At 61.1% G+C, this 17,401-nt stretch overlaps 1 protein-coding gene across 2 annotated transcripts in view; it reads left to right on the top strand.

Moving 5' to 3' along the window:
• Positions 1-7,676: 7,676 nt before the first annotated feature.
• LOC140212705 (PIH1 domain-containing protein 2-like) overlaps positions 7,677-17,401 on the top strand; it is a 24,393-nt gene continuing 14,668 nt past the window's right edge. The window contains exons 1-3 of one of the 2 annotated variants that reach the window (XM_072283802.1): positions 7,677-7,760; positions 13,996-14,245; positions 15,116-15,239. In XM_072283802.1, coding sequence (XP_072139903.1) covers positions 14,063-14,245; positions 15,116-15,239 — 307 coding nt within the window. In that variant the 5' untranslated portion in view covers positions 7,677-7,760; positions 13,996-14,062. Of the gene's footprint in view, positions 7,761-12,719; positions 12,792-13,995; positions 14,246-15,115; positions 15,240-17,401 lie in introns of those variants that run through there. The other variant, XM_072283801.1, reaches the window with a different exon arrangement.

Genomic DNA, 17,401 nt, shown 5'->3' with positions numbered 1-17,401 from the left:
TGACGGGGAAGGGAGAGGGGGGGTGACGGGGGAAGGGAGAGAGGGGGTGACGGGAGAAGGGAGAGAGGGGGGTGACGGGGGAAGGGAGAGGGGGGTGACGGGGGAAGGGAGAGGGGGGGTGACGGGGGAAGGGAGGGGGGGTGACGGGGGAAGGGAGAGGGGGGAAGGGGGAAGGGAGAGGGGGGTGACGGGGAAGGGAGAGGGGGGTGACGGGGGAAGGGAGAGAGGGGGTGACGGGAGAAGGGAGAGAGGGGGGTGACGGGGGAAGGGAGAGAGGGGGTGACGGGGGAAGTGAGAGGGGGGGTGACGGGGGGAAGGGAGAGGGGGGGTGACGGGGGAAGGGAGAGAGGGGGTGACGGGAGAAGGGAGAGAGGGGGGTGACGGGAGAAGGGAGAGAGGGGGGTGACGGGGGAAGGGAGAGGGGGGGTGACGGGGGAAGGGAGAGGGGGGGTGACGGGGAAGGGAGAGGGGGGGTGACGGGGGAAGGGAGAGAGGGGGTGACGGGAGAAGGGAGAGAGGGGGGTGACGGGGGAAGGGAGAGGGGGGTGACGGGGGAAGGGAGAGGGTGGGTGACGGGGGAAGGGAGGGGGGGTGACGGGGGAAGGGAGAGGGGGGAAGGGGGAAGGGAGAGGGGGGTGACGGGGAAGGGAGAGGGGGGTGACGGGGGAAGGGAGAGAGGGGGTGACGGGAGAAGGGAGAGAGGGGGGTGACGGGGGAAGGGAGAGAGGGGGTGACGGGGGAAGTGAGAGGTGGGTGACGGGGGGAAGGGAGAGGGGGGTGACGGGGAAGGGAGAGGGGGTGACGGGGGAAGGGAGAGGGAGCGACGGGGGAAGTGAGAGGGGGCGACGGGGGGAAATGAGAGGGGGGTGACGGGGGAAGGGAGAGGGGGGTGACGGGGGGAAGGGAGGGGGGGTGACGGGGGAAGGGAGGGGGGGGGTGACGGGGAAGGGAGAGGGGGGTGACGGGGGAAGGGAGAGAGGGGGTGACGGGAGAAGGGAGAGAGGGGGGTGACGGGGGAAGGGAGAGGGGGGTGACGGGGGAAGGGAGAGGGGGGGTGACGGGGGAAGGGAGGGGGGGTGACGGGGGAAGGGAGAGGGGGGAAGGGGGAAGGGAGAGGGGGGTGACGGGGAAGGGAGAGGGGGGTGACGGGGGAAGGGAGAGGGGGGTGACGGGGGAAGGGAGAGGGGGGTGACGGGGGAAGGGAGAGGGGGGGTGACGGGGGAAGGGAGAGGGGGGGTGACGGGGGAAGGGAGGGGGGGTGACGGGGGAAGGGAGAGGGGGGAAGGGGGAAGGGAGAGGGGGGTGACGGGGAAGGGAGAGGGGGGTGACGGGGGAAGGGAGAGGGGGGTGACGGGGGAAGGGAGAGGGGGGTGACGGGGGAAGGGAGAGGGGGGTGACGGGGGAAGGGAGAGGGGGGTGACGGGGAAGGGAGAGGGGGGCGACGGGGGAAGGGAGAGGGGGTGACGGGGAAGGGAGAGGGGGGGTAACGGGGGAAAGGAGGGGGGGGGTGACGTGGGGAAGGGAGAGGGGGTGACGGGGGAAGGGAGGGGGGGTGACGGGGGAAGGGAGAGGGGGGAAGGGGGAAGGGAGAGGGGGGTGACGGGGAAGGGAGAGGGGGGTGACGGGGGAAGGGAGAGGGGGGTGACGGGGGAAGGGAGAGGGGGGGTGACGGGGGAAGGGAGAGGGGGGTGACGGGGGAAGGGAGAGGGGGGGTGACGGGGGAAGGGAGGGGGGGGTGACGGGGGAAGGGAGAGGGGGGAAGGGGGAAGGGAGAGGGGGGTGACGGGGGAAGGGAGAGGGGGGTGACGGGGGAAGGGAGAGGGGGGGTGACGGGGGAAGGGAGAGGGGGGTGACGGGGGAAGGGAGAGGGGGGGTGACGGGGGAAGGGAGAGGGGGGGTGACGGGGGAAGGGAGGGGGGGTGACGGGGGAAGGGAGAGGGGGGAAGGGGGAAGGGGAGAGGGGGGAAGGGAGGGGGGGTGACAGGGGGGAAGGGAGAGGGGGGAAGGGAGAGGGGGGGTGACGGGGGAAGGGAGGGGGGGTGACGGGGGAAGGGAGAGGGAGTGACGGGGAAGGGAGAGGGGTGTGACGGGGGGAAGGGAGGGGGGTGAGGGGGGAAGGGAGAGGGGGGAAGGGAGGGGGGGTGACAGGGGGGAAGGGAGAGGGGGGAAGGGTGACGGGGGAAGGGAGAGGGGGGTGACGGGGAAGGGAGAGAGGGTGACGGGGGGAAGGGAGAGGGGGGGTGACGGGGGAAGGGAGAGGGGGGGAGATGGGGGAAGGGAGACGGGAGTGACGGGGGAAGGGAGAGGGGGGTGACGGGGGAAGGGAGAGGGGGGTGACGGGGAAGGGAGAGGGGGTGACGGGGGAAGGGAGAGGGGGGGTGACAGGAAAGGGAGAGGGGGGTGACGGGGGAAGGGAGAGAGGGTGACGGGGGGAAGGGAGAGGGGGGGTGACGGGGGAAGGGAGAGGGGGGGTGACGGGGGAAGGGAGAGGGGGGGTGACGGGGGAAGGGAGAGGGGGGTGACGGGGGAAGGGAGAGGGGGGTGATGGGGGGGAAGGGAGAGGGGGGTGATGGGGGGAAGGGAGAGGGGGGTGATGGGGGAAGGGAGAGGGGGGGTGACGGGGGAAGGGAGAGGGGGGTGACGGGGGAAGGGAGAGGGGGGTGACGGGGAAGGGAGAGGGGGGTGACGGGGGAAGGGAGAGGGAGCGACGGGGGGAAGTGAGAGGGGGCGACGGGGGAAATGAGAGGGGGGTGAAGGGGGAAGGGAGAGGGGGGTGACGGGGGAAGGGAGGGGGTGACGGGGAAGGGAGAGGGGGGTGACGGGGAAGGGAGAGGGGAGTGATGGAGGGAAGGGAGAGGGGGGTGACGGGGAAGGGAGAGGGGGGGTGACGGGGGAAGGGAGAGGGGGGTGACGGGGGAAGGGAGAGGGGGGTGACGGGAAGGGAGAGGGGGTGACGGGGGAAGGGAGAGGGAGCGACGGGGGGAAGTGAGAGGGGCGACGGGGGAAATGAGAGGGGGGTGACGGGGAAGGGAGAGGGGGGTGACGGGGGGAAGGGAGGGGGGGTGACGGGGGAAGGGAGAGGGGGGTGACGGGGGAAGGGAGAGAGGGGGTGACGGGAGAAGGGAGAGAGGGGGTGACGGGGGAAGGGAGAGGGGGGTGACGGGGGAAGGGAGAGGGGGGTGACGGGGGAAGGAGAGGGGGGTGACGGGGGAAGGGAGAGGGGGGTGACGGGGGAAGGGAGAGGGGGGGTGACGGGGAAGGGAGAGGGGGTGACGGGGGAAGGGAGAGGGAGCGACGGGGGGAAGTGAGAGGGGGCGACGGGGGAAATGAGAGGGGGGTGACGGGGGAAGGGAGAGGGGGGTGACGGGGGGAAGGGAGGGGGGGTGACGGGGGAAGGGAGGGGGGGTGACGGGGAAGGGAGAGGGGGGTGACGGGGGAAGGGAGAGAGGGGGTGACGGGAGAAGGGAGAGAGGGGGGTGACGGGGGAAGGGAGAGGGGGGTGACGGGGAAGGGAGAGGGGGGGTGACGGGGGAAGGGAGGGGGGGTGACGGGGGAAGGGAGAGGGGGGAAGGGGGAAGGGAGAGGGGGGTGACGGGGAAGGGAGAGGGGGGTGACGGGGGAAGGGAGAGAGGGGGTGACGGGAGAAGGGAGAGAGGGGGGTGACGGGGGAAGGGAGAGAGGGGGGTGACGGGGGAAGTGAGAGGGGGGGTGACGGGGGGAAGGGAGAGGGGGGTGACGGGGGAAGGGAGAGAGGGGGTGACGGGAGAAGGGAGAGAGAGGGGGTGACGGGAGAAGGGAGAGAGGGGGGTGACGGGGGAAGGGAGAGGGGGGTGACGGGGGAAGGGAGAGGGGGGTGACGGGGAAGGGAGAGGGGGGTGACGGGGGAAGGGAGAGAGGGGGTGACGGGAGAAGGGAGAGAGGGGGGTGACGGGGGAAGGGAGAGGGGGGTGACGGGGGAAGGGAGAGGGTGGGTGACGGGGGAAGGGAGGGGGGGTGACGGGGGAAGGGAGAGGGGGGAAGGGGGAAGGGAGAGGGGGGTGACGGGGAAGGGAGAGGGGGGTGACGGGGGAAGGGAGAGAGGGGGTGACGGGAGAAGGGAGAGAGGGGGGTGACGGGGGAAGGGAGAGAGGGGGGTGACGGGGGAAGTGAGAGGTGGGTGACGGGGGGAAGGGAGAGGGGGGTGACGGGGAAGGGAGAGGGGGTGACGGGGGAAGGGAGAGGGAGCGACGGGGGGAAGTGAGAGGGGGCGACGGGGGAAATGAGAGGGGGGTGACGGGGGAAGGGAGAGGGGGGTGACGGGGGGAAGGGAGGGGGGGTGACGGGGGAAGGGAGGGGGGGGTGACGGGGAAGGGAGAGGGGGGTGACGGGGGAAGGGAGAGAGGGGGTGACGGGAGAAGGGAGAGAGGGGGGTGACGGGGGAAGGGAGAGGGGGGTGACGGGGGAAGGGAGAGGGGGGGTGACGGGGGAAGGGAGGGGGGGTGACGGGGGAAGGGAGAGGGGGAAGGGGAAGGGAGAGGGGGGTGACGGGGAAGGGAGAGGGGGGTGACGGGGAAGGGAGAGGGGGGGTGACGGGGGAAGGGAGAGGGGGGTGACGGGGGAAGGGAGAGGGGGGTGACGGGGGAAGGGAGAGGGGGGGTGACGGGGGAAGGGAGGGGGGGTGACGGGGGAAGGGAGAGGGGGGAAGGGGGAAGGGAGAGGGGGGTGACGGGGAAGGGAGAGGGGGGTGACGGGGGAAGGGAGAGGGGGGTGACGGGGGAAGGGAGAGGGGGGTGACGGGGGAAGGGAGAGGGGGGTGACGGGGGAAGGGAGAGGGGGGTGACGGGGAAGGGAGAGGGGGGCGACGGGGGAAGGGAGAGGGGGTGACGGGGAAGGGAGAGGGGGGTAACGGGGGAAAGGAGGGGGGGGTGACGTGGGGAAGGGAGAGGGGGTGACGGGGGAAGGGAGGGGGGGTGACGGGGGAAGGGAGAGGGGGGAAGGGGGAAGGGAGAGGGGGGTGACGGGGAAGGGAGAGGGGGGTGACGGGGGAAGGGAGAGGGGGGTGACGGGGGAAGGGAGAGGGGGGTGACGGGGGAAGGGAGAGGGGGGGTGACGGGGAAGGGAGAGGGGGGGTGACGGGGGAAGGGAGGGGGGGTGACGGGGGAAGGGAGAGGGGGGAAGGGGGAAGGGAGAGGGGGGTGACGGGGAAGGGAGAGGGGGGTGACGGGGGAAGGGAGAGGGGGGTGACGGGGGAAGGGAGAGGGGGGTGACGGGGGAAGGGAGAGGGGGGTGACGGGGGAAGGGAGAGGGGGGTGACGGGGGAAGGGAGAGGGGGGTGACGGGGGAAGGGAGAGGGGGGGTGACGGGGGAAGGGAGGGGGGGTGACGGGGGAAGGGAGAGGGGGGAAGGGGGAAGGGCGAGGGGGGTGACGGGGAAGGGAGAGGGGGGTGACGGGGGAAGGGAGAGGGGGGTGACGGGGGAAGGAGAGGGGGGTGACGGGGGAAGGGAGAGGGGGGTGACGGGGGAAGGGAGAGGGGGGGTGACGGGGGAAGGGAGGGGGGGTGACGGGGGAAGGGAGAGGGGGGAAGGGGGAAGGGAGAGGGGGGAAGGGAGGGGGGGTGACAGGGGGGAAGGGAGAGGGGGGAAGGAGAGGGGGGAAGGGAGGGGGGGTGACAGGGGGGAAGGGAGAGGGGGGGAAGGGAGAGGGGGGGTGACGGGGGAAGGGAGGGGGGGTGACGGGGAAGGGAGAGGGAGTGACGGGGAAGGGAGAGGGGTGTGACGGGGGGAAGGGAGGGGGGTGAGGGGGGAAGGGAGAGGGGGGAAGGGAGGGGGGGTGACAGGGGGGAAGGGAGAGGGGGGAAGGGAGAGGGGGGAAGGGAGAGGGGGGAAGGGGGAAGGGAGAGGGGGGAAGGGAGGGGGGGTGACAGGGGGGAAGGGAGAGGGGGGGTGACGGGGGAAGGGAGAGGGGGGGTGACGGGGGAAGGGAGGGGGGGTGACGGGGGAAGGGAGAGGGGGGAAGGGGGAAGGGAGAGGGGGGAAGGGAGGGGGGGTGACAGGGGGGAAGGGAGAGGGGGGAAGGGAGAGGGGGGAAGGGAGGGGGGGTGACAGGGGGGAAGGGAGAGGGGGGAAGGGAGAGGGGGGGTGACGGGGGAAGGAGGGGGGGTGACGGGGGAAGGGAGAGGGAGTGACGGGGAAGGGAGAGGGGTGTGACGGGGGGAAGGGAGAGGGGGGTGACGGGGGAAGGGAGAGGGGGGGTGACGGGGGAAGGGAGGGGGGGTGACGGGGGAAGGGAGAGGGGGGAAGGGGGAAGGGAGAGGGGGGAAGGGAGGGGGGGTGACAGGGGGGAAGGGAGAGGGGGGAAGGGAGAGGGGGGAAGGGAGGGGGGGTGACAGGGGGGAAGGGAGAGGGGGGAAGGGAGAGGGGGGGTGACGGGGGAAGGGAGGGGGGGTGACGGGGGAAGGGAGAGGGAGTGACGGGGAAGGGAGAGGGGTGTGACGGGGGGAAGGGAGGGGGGTGAGGGGGGAAGGGAGAGGGGGAAGGGAGGGGGGGTGACAGGGGGGAAGGGAGAGGGGGGAAGGGAGAGGGGGGAAGGGAGAGGGGAAGGGAGGGGGGGTGACAAGGGGGAAGGGAGAGGGGGAAGGGAGAGGGGGGAAGGGAGAGGGGAGAAGGGAGGGGGGGTGACGGGGGGAGGGAGAGGGAGTGACGGGGGGAAGGGAGAGGGGGGGTGACGGGGGAAGGGAGAGGGAGTGACGGGGGGAAGGGAGAGGGGGGGTGACGGGGGAAGGGAGAGGGGGTGATGGGGGAAGGGAAGGGGGGTGAGGGGGGAAGGGGGGGTGAGGGGGGAAGGGAGAGGGGGTGACGGGGGGAAGGGAAAGGGGGTGACGGGGGAAGGGTGGGTGAGGGGGGAAGGGAGAGGGGGGAAGGGAGAGGGGGGAAGGGAGAGGGGGGAAGGGAGAGGGGGGAAGGGAGAGGGGGGAAGGGAGAGGGGGGAAGGGAGAGGGGGAAGGGAGAGGGGGATGGAACCCCCGGTTGACAACCTCCACTGGGATCTTGCTGTGCATTGTAGGCGGGGCTCTAGGCCTCCTTTTCCCCCAGCCCCACCCCCGCGCTCCCGGCCCCCCATCCCCGGCCGCCGGGGTTTTACCTGCCCGGCCGACCGGCCCGTCCGCTCTCTTCCCGACCCGATCGCTCCTGACCGGAAGCCCTCGGCGCCGCCGCCTCACCGCTCCGGGTCGCGGAGCAACAGGTTGCCTTCGTTCCGGGCCTCGATCCCCGAACCCTCCTCCGTTCCACCCCCCACCCCGGGATCCTCTCGCCCTCAGTCCCTCCGGGAGGACTCACGGTTACCGGTTGGTTTTCAGAGCCAGGCCCCGCCGCTGGCTCCTTCACCCCCGGAACCTTTCTTTCAACCTCTGTTCATTGATTTTCAGTGGTAAGGTGCGCGGTTCCTCTGGCGGCCCCTCATTACGGACCTGTCCGTCGCCAAACTCTCTTTACGGACACCCGCACCTCGCCATTGCCGACATTTCCTCGCCCTGCGGCACAAGTTTAACTTCTGTTGCACCGGGGGGAGTGGAGTGGCAAGGGACGGCTTCCGGGTCAGAGGCTGCTTCCGGTGTCGGTCCGGTCGCCGGGGTAACCACAGTTTGTCGGCCTGGCGGTGTCGCCTCGGCTCCGACTCCACGGCCCGAGCTTCGCTCCCAGCCCCGGCCTCCGGTAGCGGTGCCTCACCCGGCCCCGATCCTCTTCCCCGGCCTCCGCATCTGCCTGACTCCGCTTCACAGGTGCGTCATGTCGTTGTTTGTGGGCAATTAACAGAAACCCATTGCCAGCGGACGGCGTTTCCGATTGGATTAGAATTGTGTGTGGGTGTTCTGATTGGTCGTCGTATTGCCCAATCAGAATTAGTTCTAGTACAGTTCGCATTTGGATTGGATGACAATGTGTGCTCCTTCTAATTGGTTGCCATCTCCCGGTACAGTTCAGATTGCAATTGGATGACCGCTGGTTGATGGCGGTTTCGATTGGTCTGAATTGAGCGGTGCCATTCTGATTGATCGTCACGCTGTCCAATCGGAAGCAGGTCCTGTTCAGGCCGCGTGCCGATTGGGCGGCGCCGGTCGCCCGTTATCATTGGCTGTCTTCCGACCAATCACTGGCCAGCTAGTGGATTCATTCACAAAGAATCATCGCTACAACTGCCACGGTGCGTTTGCGCGGGGCCGGCCGCCTCGGCGCCGCTTTCCAGCGGGTGAGACCCCGCTGGCCCTTCGCTCTCGCCCACGCAGCCTGATTCGTCTGGCCACTCGTTCCAGGGTATTGAAGGTGAAAGTTTCTGGTCCTCTGACTGTACCTGGGTACAGCCAAACGAAACTTCGTCCCGCCGGACCACGCTGCAAACGCACAAAACACAATATTACATCCTTCACATGCATGAGGAGTAAAAATCGTTACATTATGTCTCCGTCTGAATGTGCAGTTTATAGTCATTTGTAGTAAATATCAGACTCCCACCTCTCCGGGAAGTTCCGGGAGTCTCCCGCATATTGATAGCGGCTCCCTGATGGCCGCAAATTATAGACAATATCCCGGAAATCGATTTTTGTGAGAGTGAGAGAGAGAGAGCGAGAGAGCAAGCAAGAGAGCGCGCTATGGCAGAGTGTTCCAAAAAAAGAAAGTATAAATCGTACGTCACCCCAGACTACACTGAAGGGTACCCCTGCCTAATTAGGGTCAAAAATAACGACGGTGTTGCTCGCTGCACTGTTTGCAACAGTGACTTTTCTATTGCCCATGGTGGGTTAAGACTGTAAAAGACACGTTGAGGTGAGTTTAACAGGTGTCATTCATTCCTTAGCGTAGCTAACGTTATTTAAACTAGCTGGCCGGCTGCTAAGGAGCTACTCTGTTGCAGACATCCCACCTCTCCTGGAAGTCTCCCGCAAATTGATGGTGCTACTTCCCTGAAACAAGTTTTTTGCTGGGTGGGGTGTCTGAAATAGTATGGACAACAGGACAGTCAATATAGCCTGGAGATACACTCAAATCAGCGTAAACCAGTTCGCCGTCCCGGTGGTTGGTGGGGCGTTCATTAGTCTCACGGCCTGGGGGATGAAGCTGTTTACCCAGTCTGACAGTCCCCAGTCCTGACGCTTCTGAACCTCCTTCCTGACGGTGGTGGGTCAGAGAGATTGTGGGCTCCTCAGAATGCCTCAGGCCTCTGGTTTGCAAGACTCCAGGTTAATGTCGCCGGTCGCCCTCTGTGTAAATAACATACCCCTCGGATCTCTTTGTATTTCTCTCCTCTCGCCCAAGACCCCGCATCCCATGGTTCTGGATCCCTCCTGCCTTGGGGAAAGCACTCTGACTACCCTGTCTCTGCCGATTATATTGTCCAAATGACGATAAAACGTGACTGGACTAGACTAAACTATACAATACAATCAGAGTTAATATTAACAGCATACGCCGTGAGATTTGTTGTCTTTGAGGCAGCGGTACAGTACGATACATAATAACGTGAAATACAGTATACACACAAATATGTATATAAAAATCACAATTTAAAAAGTAGTGAGGTGGTGTTCATGGGTTCAACGTCCATTCAGAAATCGTTTGGCAAAAGGGACGCTACGGAGGCCAGTGCCCATGATGGAGCTGATCGAGTTTACAACTCTCTGCAGCTTCTTGTGGTCCTGTGCAGCAGCCTCCCCCCACCCCCATACCAGACGGTGATGCAACCAGTCAGAACACTCTCCACAGTCCATCTGTAGAAGTTTTCGAGCGTTTTAGGTGACAAACCAAATCCGGCTGTGTTGGCGCCAGGAACATGGCCAGCCACTGATCCCTCTAACCTGAGCATGGGCACGGCCACGCGGTAGCCAAAATGCTCTCACGCACATAGCCTTCGTTGCCACGCGGCTGGAATTTTCTGTTATAGGACGCTCTGTTGAAGCGTCAGGCAGCTTTCAGGCCGTGTGAAAATTCCCTGCTTAGAGCAAAGGTTGTTCCGCCCAGCTGTAAAGAAATATCAGAGGGAACATTGGTCCCAGCGCTATTCCTGGAGACAAATCTCTTTGCAAATTTCTAGTAAGGGAAACACCCCTGTCAGATGTCAAGATTCTTTTTATCCTTGGGTTCTTTTAGGAGTTCAGGAATGAGTGAGGAACTTTGATTTTCACAAACATTTGTTTTAAAATTTAAGTAATGATACAAAGTAACAAAGGAGATGTTAAATGGGAGAGATTCAATATCGTGCTTTTGAAAAATGACCTCTATATTCCAGATAACAGAAATCTCTTTGATAACAGAATCTTGTGATCATATGTTTAACGGTTGAGGAAGTTTGGTGTGGGTCTCCAAATCCTAAAAACTTTCTACAGGGGCACAACTGAGAGCATCCTGACTGGCTGCATCACTGCCTGGTATGGGAACTGTACCTCCCTCAGTCGCAGGACTCTGCAGAGAGTGGTGCGGACAGCCCAGCGCATCTGTAGATGTGAACTTCCCACTGTTCAGGACATTTACAGAGACAGGTGTGTAAAAAGGGCCCGAAGGATCATTGGGGACCCGACTCACCCCAACCACAAACTGTTCCAGCTGCTACCATCCGGGAAACGGTACCACAGCATAAAAGCCAGGACCCACAGGCTCCAGGACAGCTTCTTCCACCAGGCCATCAGACTGATTAACTCATGCTGATTTGAGTGTATTTCTAAGCTATATTGACTGTCCTGTTGTACATACTATTTATTACAGATTACTATAAATTACACATTAAGGCAGAGACATAACATAAAGATTTTTACTCATGTATGTGAAGGATTTAAGAAATAAAGTCAATGCAATTAACGCTGATACTTAGCCACTGAAAGATGAAAAGGTATATGCAACTGCTGTACCGCCTTCTGCCAGTAGGTGGCGACAAACCACCACAGACTGTGAAAAGTACATGAGTTTGTTAAACATACAAATTGTTAAAAATACAAATTATGTCAGTAAAAAAACTGTGATTTTAGCCTTGCATTAATTCAATTAATATCTTCTAAAAAGAATTTAAGGAAGAACAACCGATTCCAACATCCCTCCATCACTTTTGAGTCCTGACGAAGGGTCTCGGCCCAAAACGTTGACTGTTTGTTTCCACGGATGCTGCCCGACCTGCTGAGTTCCTCCAGCCTATTGTGCGTGTTGCTTCGACCCCAGCATCTGCAGAGTATTTTGTGTTTACCCCCTCAGTCGCTATCGTCTTCCCCCTATCCCCAAGCCAATTTTGGATGCATTTTGCCAACATGTCTTTGATTCCCTTGTGCCTTCAACTTCTGGACTAGGCCCACCATGATGGAGCTGAAACCTCTGTCAGCTTGGTTGGCCCTGCTGCCTTCTGCAGTCTTCCTAGATCGTCCGTTCGTGTCGTGTGACGAGGGCAACCACGGTCTTTCCATGACTGTGATTGTTCTTGGCAAATTTTTCTACGGGAGTGATTTGCCATTGGCTTCTGGGCAGTGTGTGTCTTTACAAGATGGGTGACCCCCCCCCCCCCCTCAAAGCCTATTATCAATACCCTTCAGAGATTGTCCGCCTGGCGCCAGTGGTCGCATCACCAGGACTTGTGATCTGCACTGGCTGTACTCACGGCTTCACGTGACCCTGATCGAGGGGGCTAAGCAGGTGCTACACCATGCCCGAGGGTGACCTGCGGGCTAGCGGAGGGAAGGAGCGCCTCGCACCCCCTTTGGTAGAGACGTATCTCCACCCTGACACCCAAGTTTTCCTCAACAGGAAAGGGGACGTCACATCCGGAGTTTCTCTGGTTAACGGAAGATTTCCCTCCGCGGCCTCTCTGACGTCTCGGGGAACCGCGTACGAGGCAAGTTACAGCAGCCGTTTGCCATTGCCTTCTGCCGGGTGAGTTTCCAAAGAGATCATAACCCAGCACGGATGGAAAGCGTGCAAGGGAGCCGGCTGGATTTGAACTCGGGACCCTTTGTCCCGAAGTCCGGCGCTGATGCCCACCAGCCCGGTACCTTATCAAAAAAAAACATTAAAAAACTCAATGGCTAATGGCGGGGGGGGGGGGGGGCATAATTATTTATGGTTTTATTTTGCTATATTTGTACTCTATTCTTGGTTGGTGCAACTGTAACGGAATCCAATTTCTGTCTATCTATCTATAATTTTAAGGTGATTGGAGGGAAGTATGGGAGGGAGGGGAGATGTCTGAGGTCGGTATTTTACACAGTGGAAGGTGTGCGGGACGCCCTGCCAGGGGGCGGTGGTAGAAGCGGCTACACGAGGGACATTTAAGGGACTCTCAGACTGACACATGGTCCCGCTTGGTAGCACGGCAATATCAGCGAAGGTTCCCGGGTTCGAATCCGAGTCGGGTCGAGCTGGCAACTCGGCCTCGTAAAAACAGGAATAGCTTGCCACGGAAACACCGTCCTGACAGTGCCCCGCTAACTCCACTGCCGAGTTAAGGGCTATTCTTCTTCTTCTTCTTCTTCTTCGAGATTGACACATGGATGAGTGAAAATGAAGGGAAAGGTTAGATTGATTGCAGAGCAAGTTCCAAAGCTGGCGCAACACTGTGCAATGCTTTCTGTTAAAGATTAAGTATTGGAGGAGTCACCCAGTTGAATACTGAGTTGTGTTCGAAGTTCAAAGTAAGTTTATTACCAGAGTCACCGCACACAGCCCTAGGAATCATTTTCTCCACAGCGAATACAAAGAAACACAAACGATTGCATGCGACAGGATGGTCAAACAACCAGTGTGCAAAAGGCAACGAACTATGCAAATACAAAAAGAGAGAAGTAATCATGATAAATAAATAAGCAATAAATATTGAGAACATGAGGTGAAGAGTCCTTGAAAGTGAGTCCATTGGTTGTGGGAACAGTTCAGTGAAGTGAGTGAAGTTATCCCCTTTTGTACCTCCTTCCTGATGGTTGAGGGGTAATAACTGTTCCTGAATCTGGTGGTGTGGGTCCTGAGGCTCCTGTACCTCCTTCCTGATGGTTGAAGGGGTAATAACTGTTCATGAACCTGGTGGTGTGGGTCCTGAAGCTCCTGTACCTCCTTCCTGATGGTTGAGGGTTAATAACTGTTCCTGAACCTGGTGGTGTGGGTCCTGAGGCTCCTGTACCTCCTTCCTGATGGTTGAGGGGTGATAACTGTTCCTGAACCTGGTGGTGTGGGTCCTGAGGCTCCTGTACCTCCTTCCTGATGGTTGAAGGGGTAATAACTGTTCATGAACCTGGTGGTGTGGGTCCTGAAGCTCCTGTACCTCCTTCCTGATGGTTGAGGGGTAATAACTGTTCCAGAACCTGGTGGTGTGGGTCCTGAGGCTCCTGTACCTCCTTCCTGATGGTTGAGGGGTAATAACTGTTCCTGAACCTGGTGGTGTGGGACCTGAGGCTCCTGTACCTCCTTCCTGATGGTTGAGGGGTAATAACTGTTCCTGAACCTGGTGGTGTGGGTCTTGAGGCTCCTGTACCTCCTTCCTGATGGTTGAGGGGTAATGACTGTTCCTGAACCTGGTGGTGTGGGTCTTGAGGCTCCTGTACCTCCTTCCTGATGGTCGAGGGGTAATGACTGTTCCTGAACCTGGTGGTGTGGGTCCTGAGGCTCCTGTGCCTCCTTCCTGATGGTTGAAGGGTAATAACTGTCCCTGAACCTGGTGGTGTGGGCCCTGAGGCTCCTGTGCCTCCTTCCTGATGGTTGAGGGGTAATAACTGTCCCTGAACCTGGTGGTGTGGGTCCTGAGGCTCCTGTACCTCCTTCCTGATGGTTGAGGGGTAATAACTGTCCCTGAACCTGGTGGTGTGGGTCCTGAGGTTCCTGTACCTCCTTCCTGGTGGTTGAGGGGTAATAACTGTTCCTGAACCTGGTGGTGGGGTTCCTGAGGTGTGGGAGTAGTGGCCATTAGCATCAACTGGACTTTCAAGTCATTAATGTTTTTGATACGTTTTCTTTCAAGCCTGTTTTCTAATCGTTAACACTTCTGCCTGGTTAAAGGTCGCGGTACCTCCTCGCCACCCCAAGCTGTGTCGACGGATCGCTGAAGAAAGCTCCGGAAAGCGCCATGGCCGCGAGGCGGAGGGAGGAGGTGTTGCTGCAGCAGTTGAAGCAGCTGTGGAGTACGCTGGACGAGATGTCGGAGGACAACCCCGAAGCCTATCGCAGGTTCATCCGGCAACAGCTGGGGGAGGGGAAGAAGCAGCTGGCCGCCCCGGTGCCCCACGGCTGCTTTCAGACCCGGATAATGGTAAGACGGCTGGGACACAGACGCTGCCTTCTGAGTTCTTGTCCGTTTTAGAACAGGTGGATGTTTCAGGGACCCAGGCCCAAACAGCTTCTGGAGACACTCCTGCTGGAGAAAGTTAGCTTTACTGCGAGGATTTCCAGGGCACTGCTCAGACCACACTTGGGGTACCGCGAGATTTGGGCCCCTAAATCCAAAAAAGGATGTGCCAGACATCCCACCTCTCCCGGAAGTTCCGGGAGTCTCCCGCAAATCGATGTTGCTACCTCCCTGAAATGAGTTTTTGCAGGATGGGGTGTCTGGATGTGCTGGCACTGGATAGGCCTCACCTGGAGTGTTGCGAGCAGATTCGGGCCCTTAAATCCAAGAAGGGATGTGCTGGCGTTGGATGGGCCGGACTTGGAGTACTGGGAGCAGATTTGGGCCTGCAGATCTGAGAAGGGATGTGCTGGCGTTGGAGAGGGTGTAGACAGAGGTTCACGGCAGTGGTTCCGGGGGATTCAAGGGTGAGAGGAGTTTGCTGGCTCTGGGCCTGTACTCGCTGAAGGTTACAATAATGAAGGGGGAATCTCTGCAGCCTACCGAATTTTGAATAGAGCAGACGTGGAGAGGATATTTGCTGGTAAGTGGAGGAATCTCGAACTGGAGGGGACATGACTCTGATTGGGGGGGGTGGGGTTTATAAACCTTGGCCGCAGCCCAGCGGTGGGGGGAAGGAGCACCGAACAGTCCCTTTGGTAGAGACGCATCTCCACCCCGCCACCCAATTGTTGCCCGCAGGATCTGCACACGGACTCTTTAGTTTCGGTTGTGCCGAGCAGACGGGGGCTGTGCGGATGGCCAGTGCTCAGTCTTCATCTCCTTCCTTTCCAGGGGCCGGGCGACAGGCTGCTCTACGTCAACCTCTGCGGCTGGGATCGGCTCCCTGCCCCGAAGTCCGACTCCGACCCGGTGCCTCTGGCTGGAGGGACGTTGGAGGAGGCGGTCAATGGCACAGGTAGGCGGGCGGCGGGCACAAGAGGCCGGGCGCCCCCAGAACATTTACTCGCGGTCTCGCACAAACTGTCGATGAGGCCACTCTCGGTTTGGAGGAACCAGGCCTGGTATTCCACCTTTACCTTTCCCACCCATCACCTCCCCCTGGTGTCCCTCTTCCTTTCCTTTCTCCCATGGTCCACTCTCCTCTCCGATCAGATTCCTTCCTCTCCAGCCCTTTAGCTTTCCCACCCATCACCTCCCCCTGGTGTCCCTCCTCCTTCCCTTTCTCCCACGGTCCACTCTCCTGTCCGATCAGATTCCTTCCTCTCCAGCCCTTTACCTCCCACCCATCACCTCCCCCTGGTGTCCCTCTTCCTTCCCTTTCTCCCATGGTCCACTCTCCTCTCCTATCAGATTCCTTCCTCTCCAGCCCTTTACCTCTCCCATCCATCATCTCCCCCTGGTGTCCCTCCTCCTTCCCTTTCTCCCACGGTCCACTCTCCTCTCCGATCAGATTCCTTCCTCTCCAGCCCTTTACCTTTCCCACCCATCACCTCCCCCTGGTGTCCCTCCTCCTTCCCTTTCTCCCACGGTCCACTCTCCTCTCCGATCAGATTCCTTCCTCTCCAGCCCTTTACCTTTCCCACCCATCACCTCCCCCTGGTGTCCCTCCTCCTTCCCTTTCTCCCACGGTCCACTCTCCTCTCCGATCAGATTCCTTCCTCTCCAGCCCTTTACCTTTCCCATCCATCACCTCCCCCTGGTGTCCCTCCTCCTTCCCTTTCTCCCACGGTCCACTCTCCTCTCCGATCAGATTCCTTCCTCTCCAGCCCTTTACCTTTCCCACCCATCACCTCCCCCTGGTGTCCCTCCTCCTTCCCTTTCTCCCACGGTCCACTCTCCTCTCCGATCAGATTCCTTCCTCTCCAGCCCTTTACCTTTCCCACCCATCACCTCCCCCTGGTGTCCCTCCTCCTTCCCTTTCTCCCACGGTCCACTCACCTCTCCCATCAGATTCCTTCCTCTCCAGCCCTTTACCTTTCCCACCCATCACCTCCCCCTGGTGTCCCTCCTCCTTCCCTTTCTCCCACGGTCCACTCTCCTCTCCGATCAGATTCCTTCCTCTCCAGCCCTTTACCTTTCCCACCCATCACCTGCCAGCTTCTCACTTCCACCCCTTCCTGCACCCCCAACTTTCTTATTCCGGCATCTTCCACCCCACCCCCTTCCTCTCCAATCCTGACGAAGGGTCTTGGTCCAGAAACGTCGACTGTCTGTTCACTTCCGGAGAAGCTGCCCGACCTGCCGAGTTCCTCTGGCATTTTGTGTGTGTCCTACTGTTTATAGTGAACTCGGTGACTGGGTTGAGAGGGTCACAGCTCCACCCAGTCCCCCTCTTCTGCCGTAGGTTCCAGGAAAGACCGCCAGGCCGAAGCTCCTGGCTTCCCCCCACCCCACCGCTAACTCCGGGATTTAAGCATGGAGGCCCACCACAGTTTGGGGGGCTCGAGTCCGGCTGTCCTTGTGAGAGAGAACTGAAGAAGTGGCCTGGAAATTTCCGCTAAGCTCTACTGTCCCGTTTGTTCTCCTTCCGTGACCCTTTCTACTACTGCGATCTATCTGTGGACAGAATTACCTGTCTAGTGGGTGGCCGGGTGGAGACACGTCCCTACCAAAGGAGGTGTGAGGCGCTGCTTCTCCGCTGGCCTGCAGGTCACCCTCGGCCGAGGGGTAGCACCTGCTTACACCCCCCAGTCAGGGTCAGGGGACGCTGTGGGAGCAGACGGTCGTACGAGCAGCCGGTGCAGATCACGAGTCCTGGTGATGGGACCACTGACGCCGGGCAGACAGTCTCTGGAGAGTATTGATAATGGGCTGGGGGTCACCCATCTTGTAAAGACACACAGTGCCCAGAAGAAGGCAACGGCAAACCACTTCTGCAGAAAAGTTTGCCAAGAACAATCACGGTCATGGATAAGACCTTAAGAGAAAGGAGCAGAATTAAGGCCATTCAGCCCATCCAGTCTGTTCCGCCATTCCATCGTGGCTGATCCCGGATCCCACTCAACCCCAAACACCTGCCTTCTCGCCGTATCCTTTGATGCCCTGACCCGATCAGGAAACGACCAGCTTCTGCCTTAAATATACCCACGGACTCGGCCTCCACCGCAGTCTGGCAGC

The sequence above is a fragment of the Mobula birostris genome, chromosome 20 (genome assembly GCF_030028105.1).
Source record: "Mobula birostris isolate sMobBir1 chromosome 20, sMobBir1.hap1, whole genome shotgun sequence".
Taxonomy (NCBI): domain Eukaryota; kingdom Metazoa; phylum Chordata; class Chondrichthyes; order Myliobatiformes; family Myliobatidae; genus Mobula; species Mobula birostris.
The sequence above is the reverse complement of the archived record's forward strand: the minus strand, read 5'-3'. Positions and strand labels throughout refer to the sequence as shown.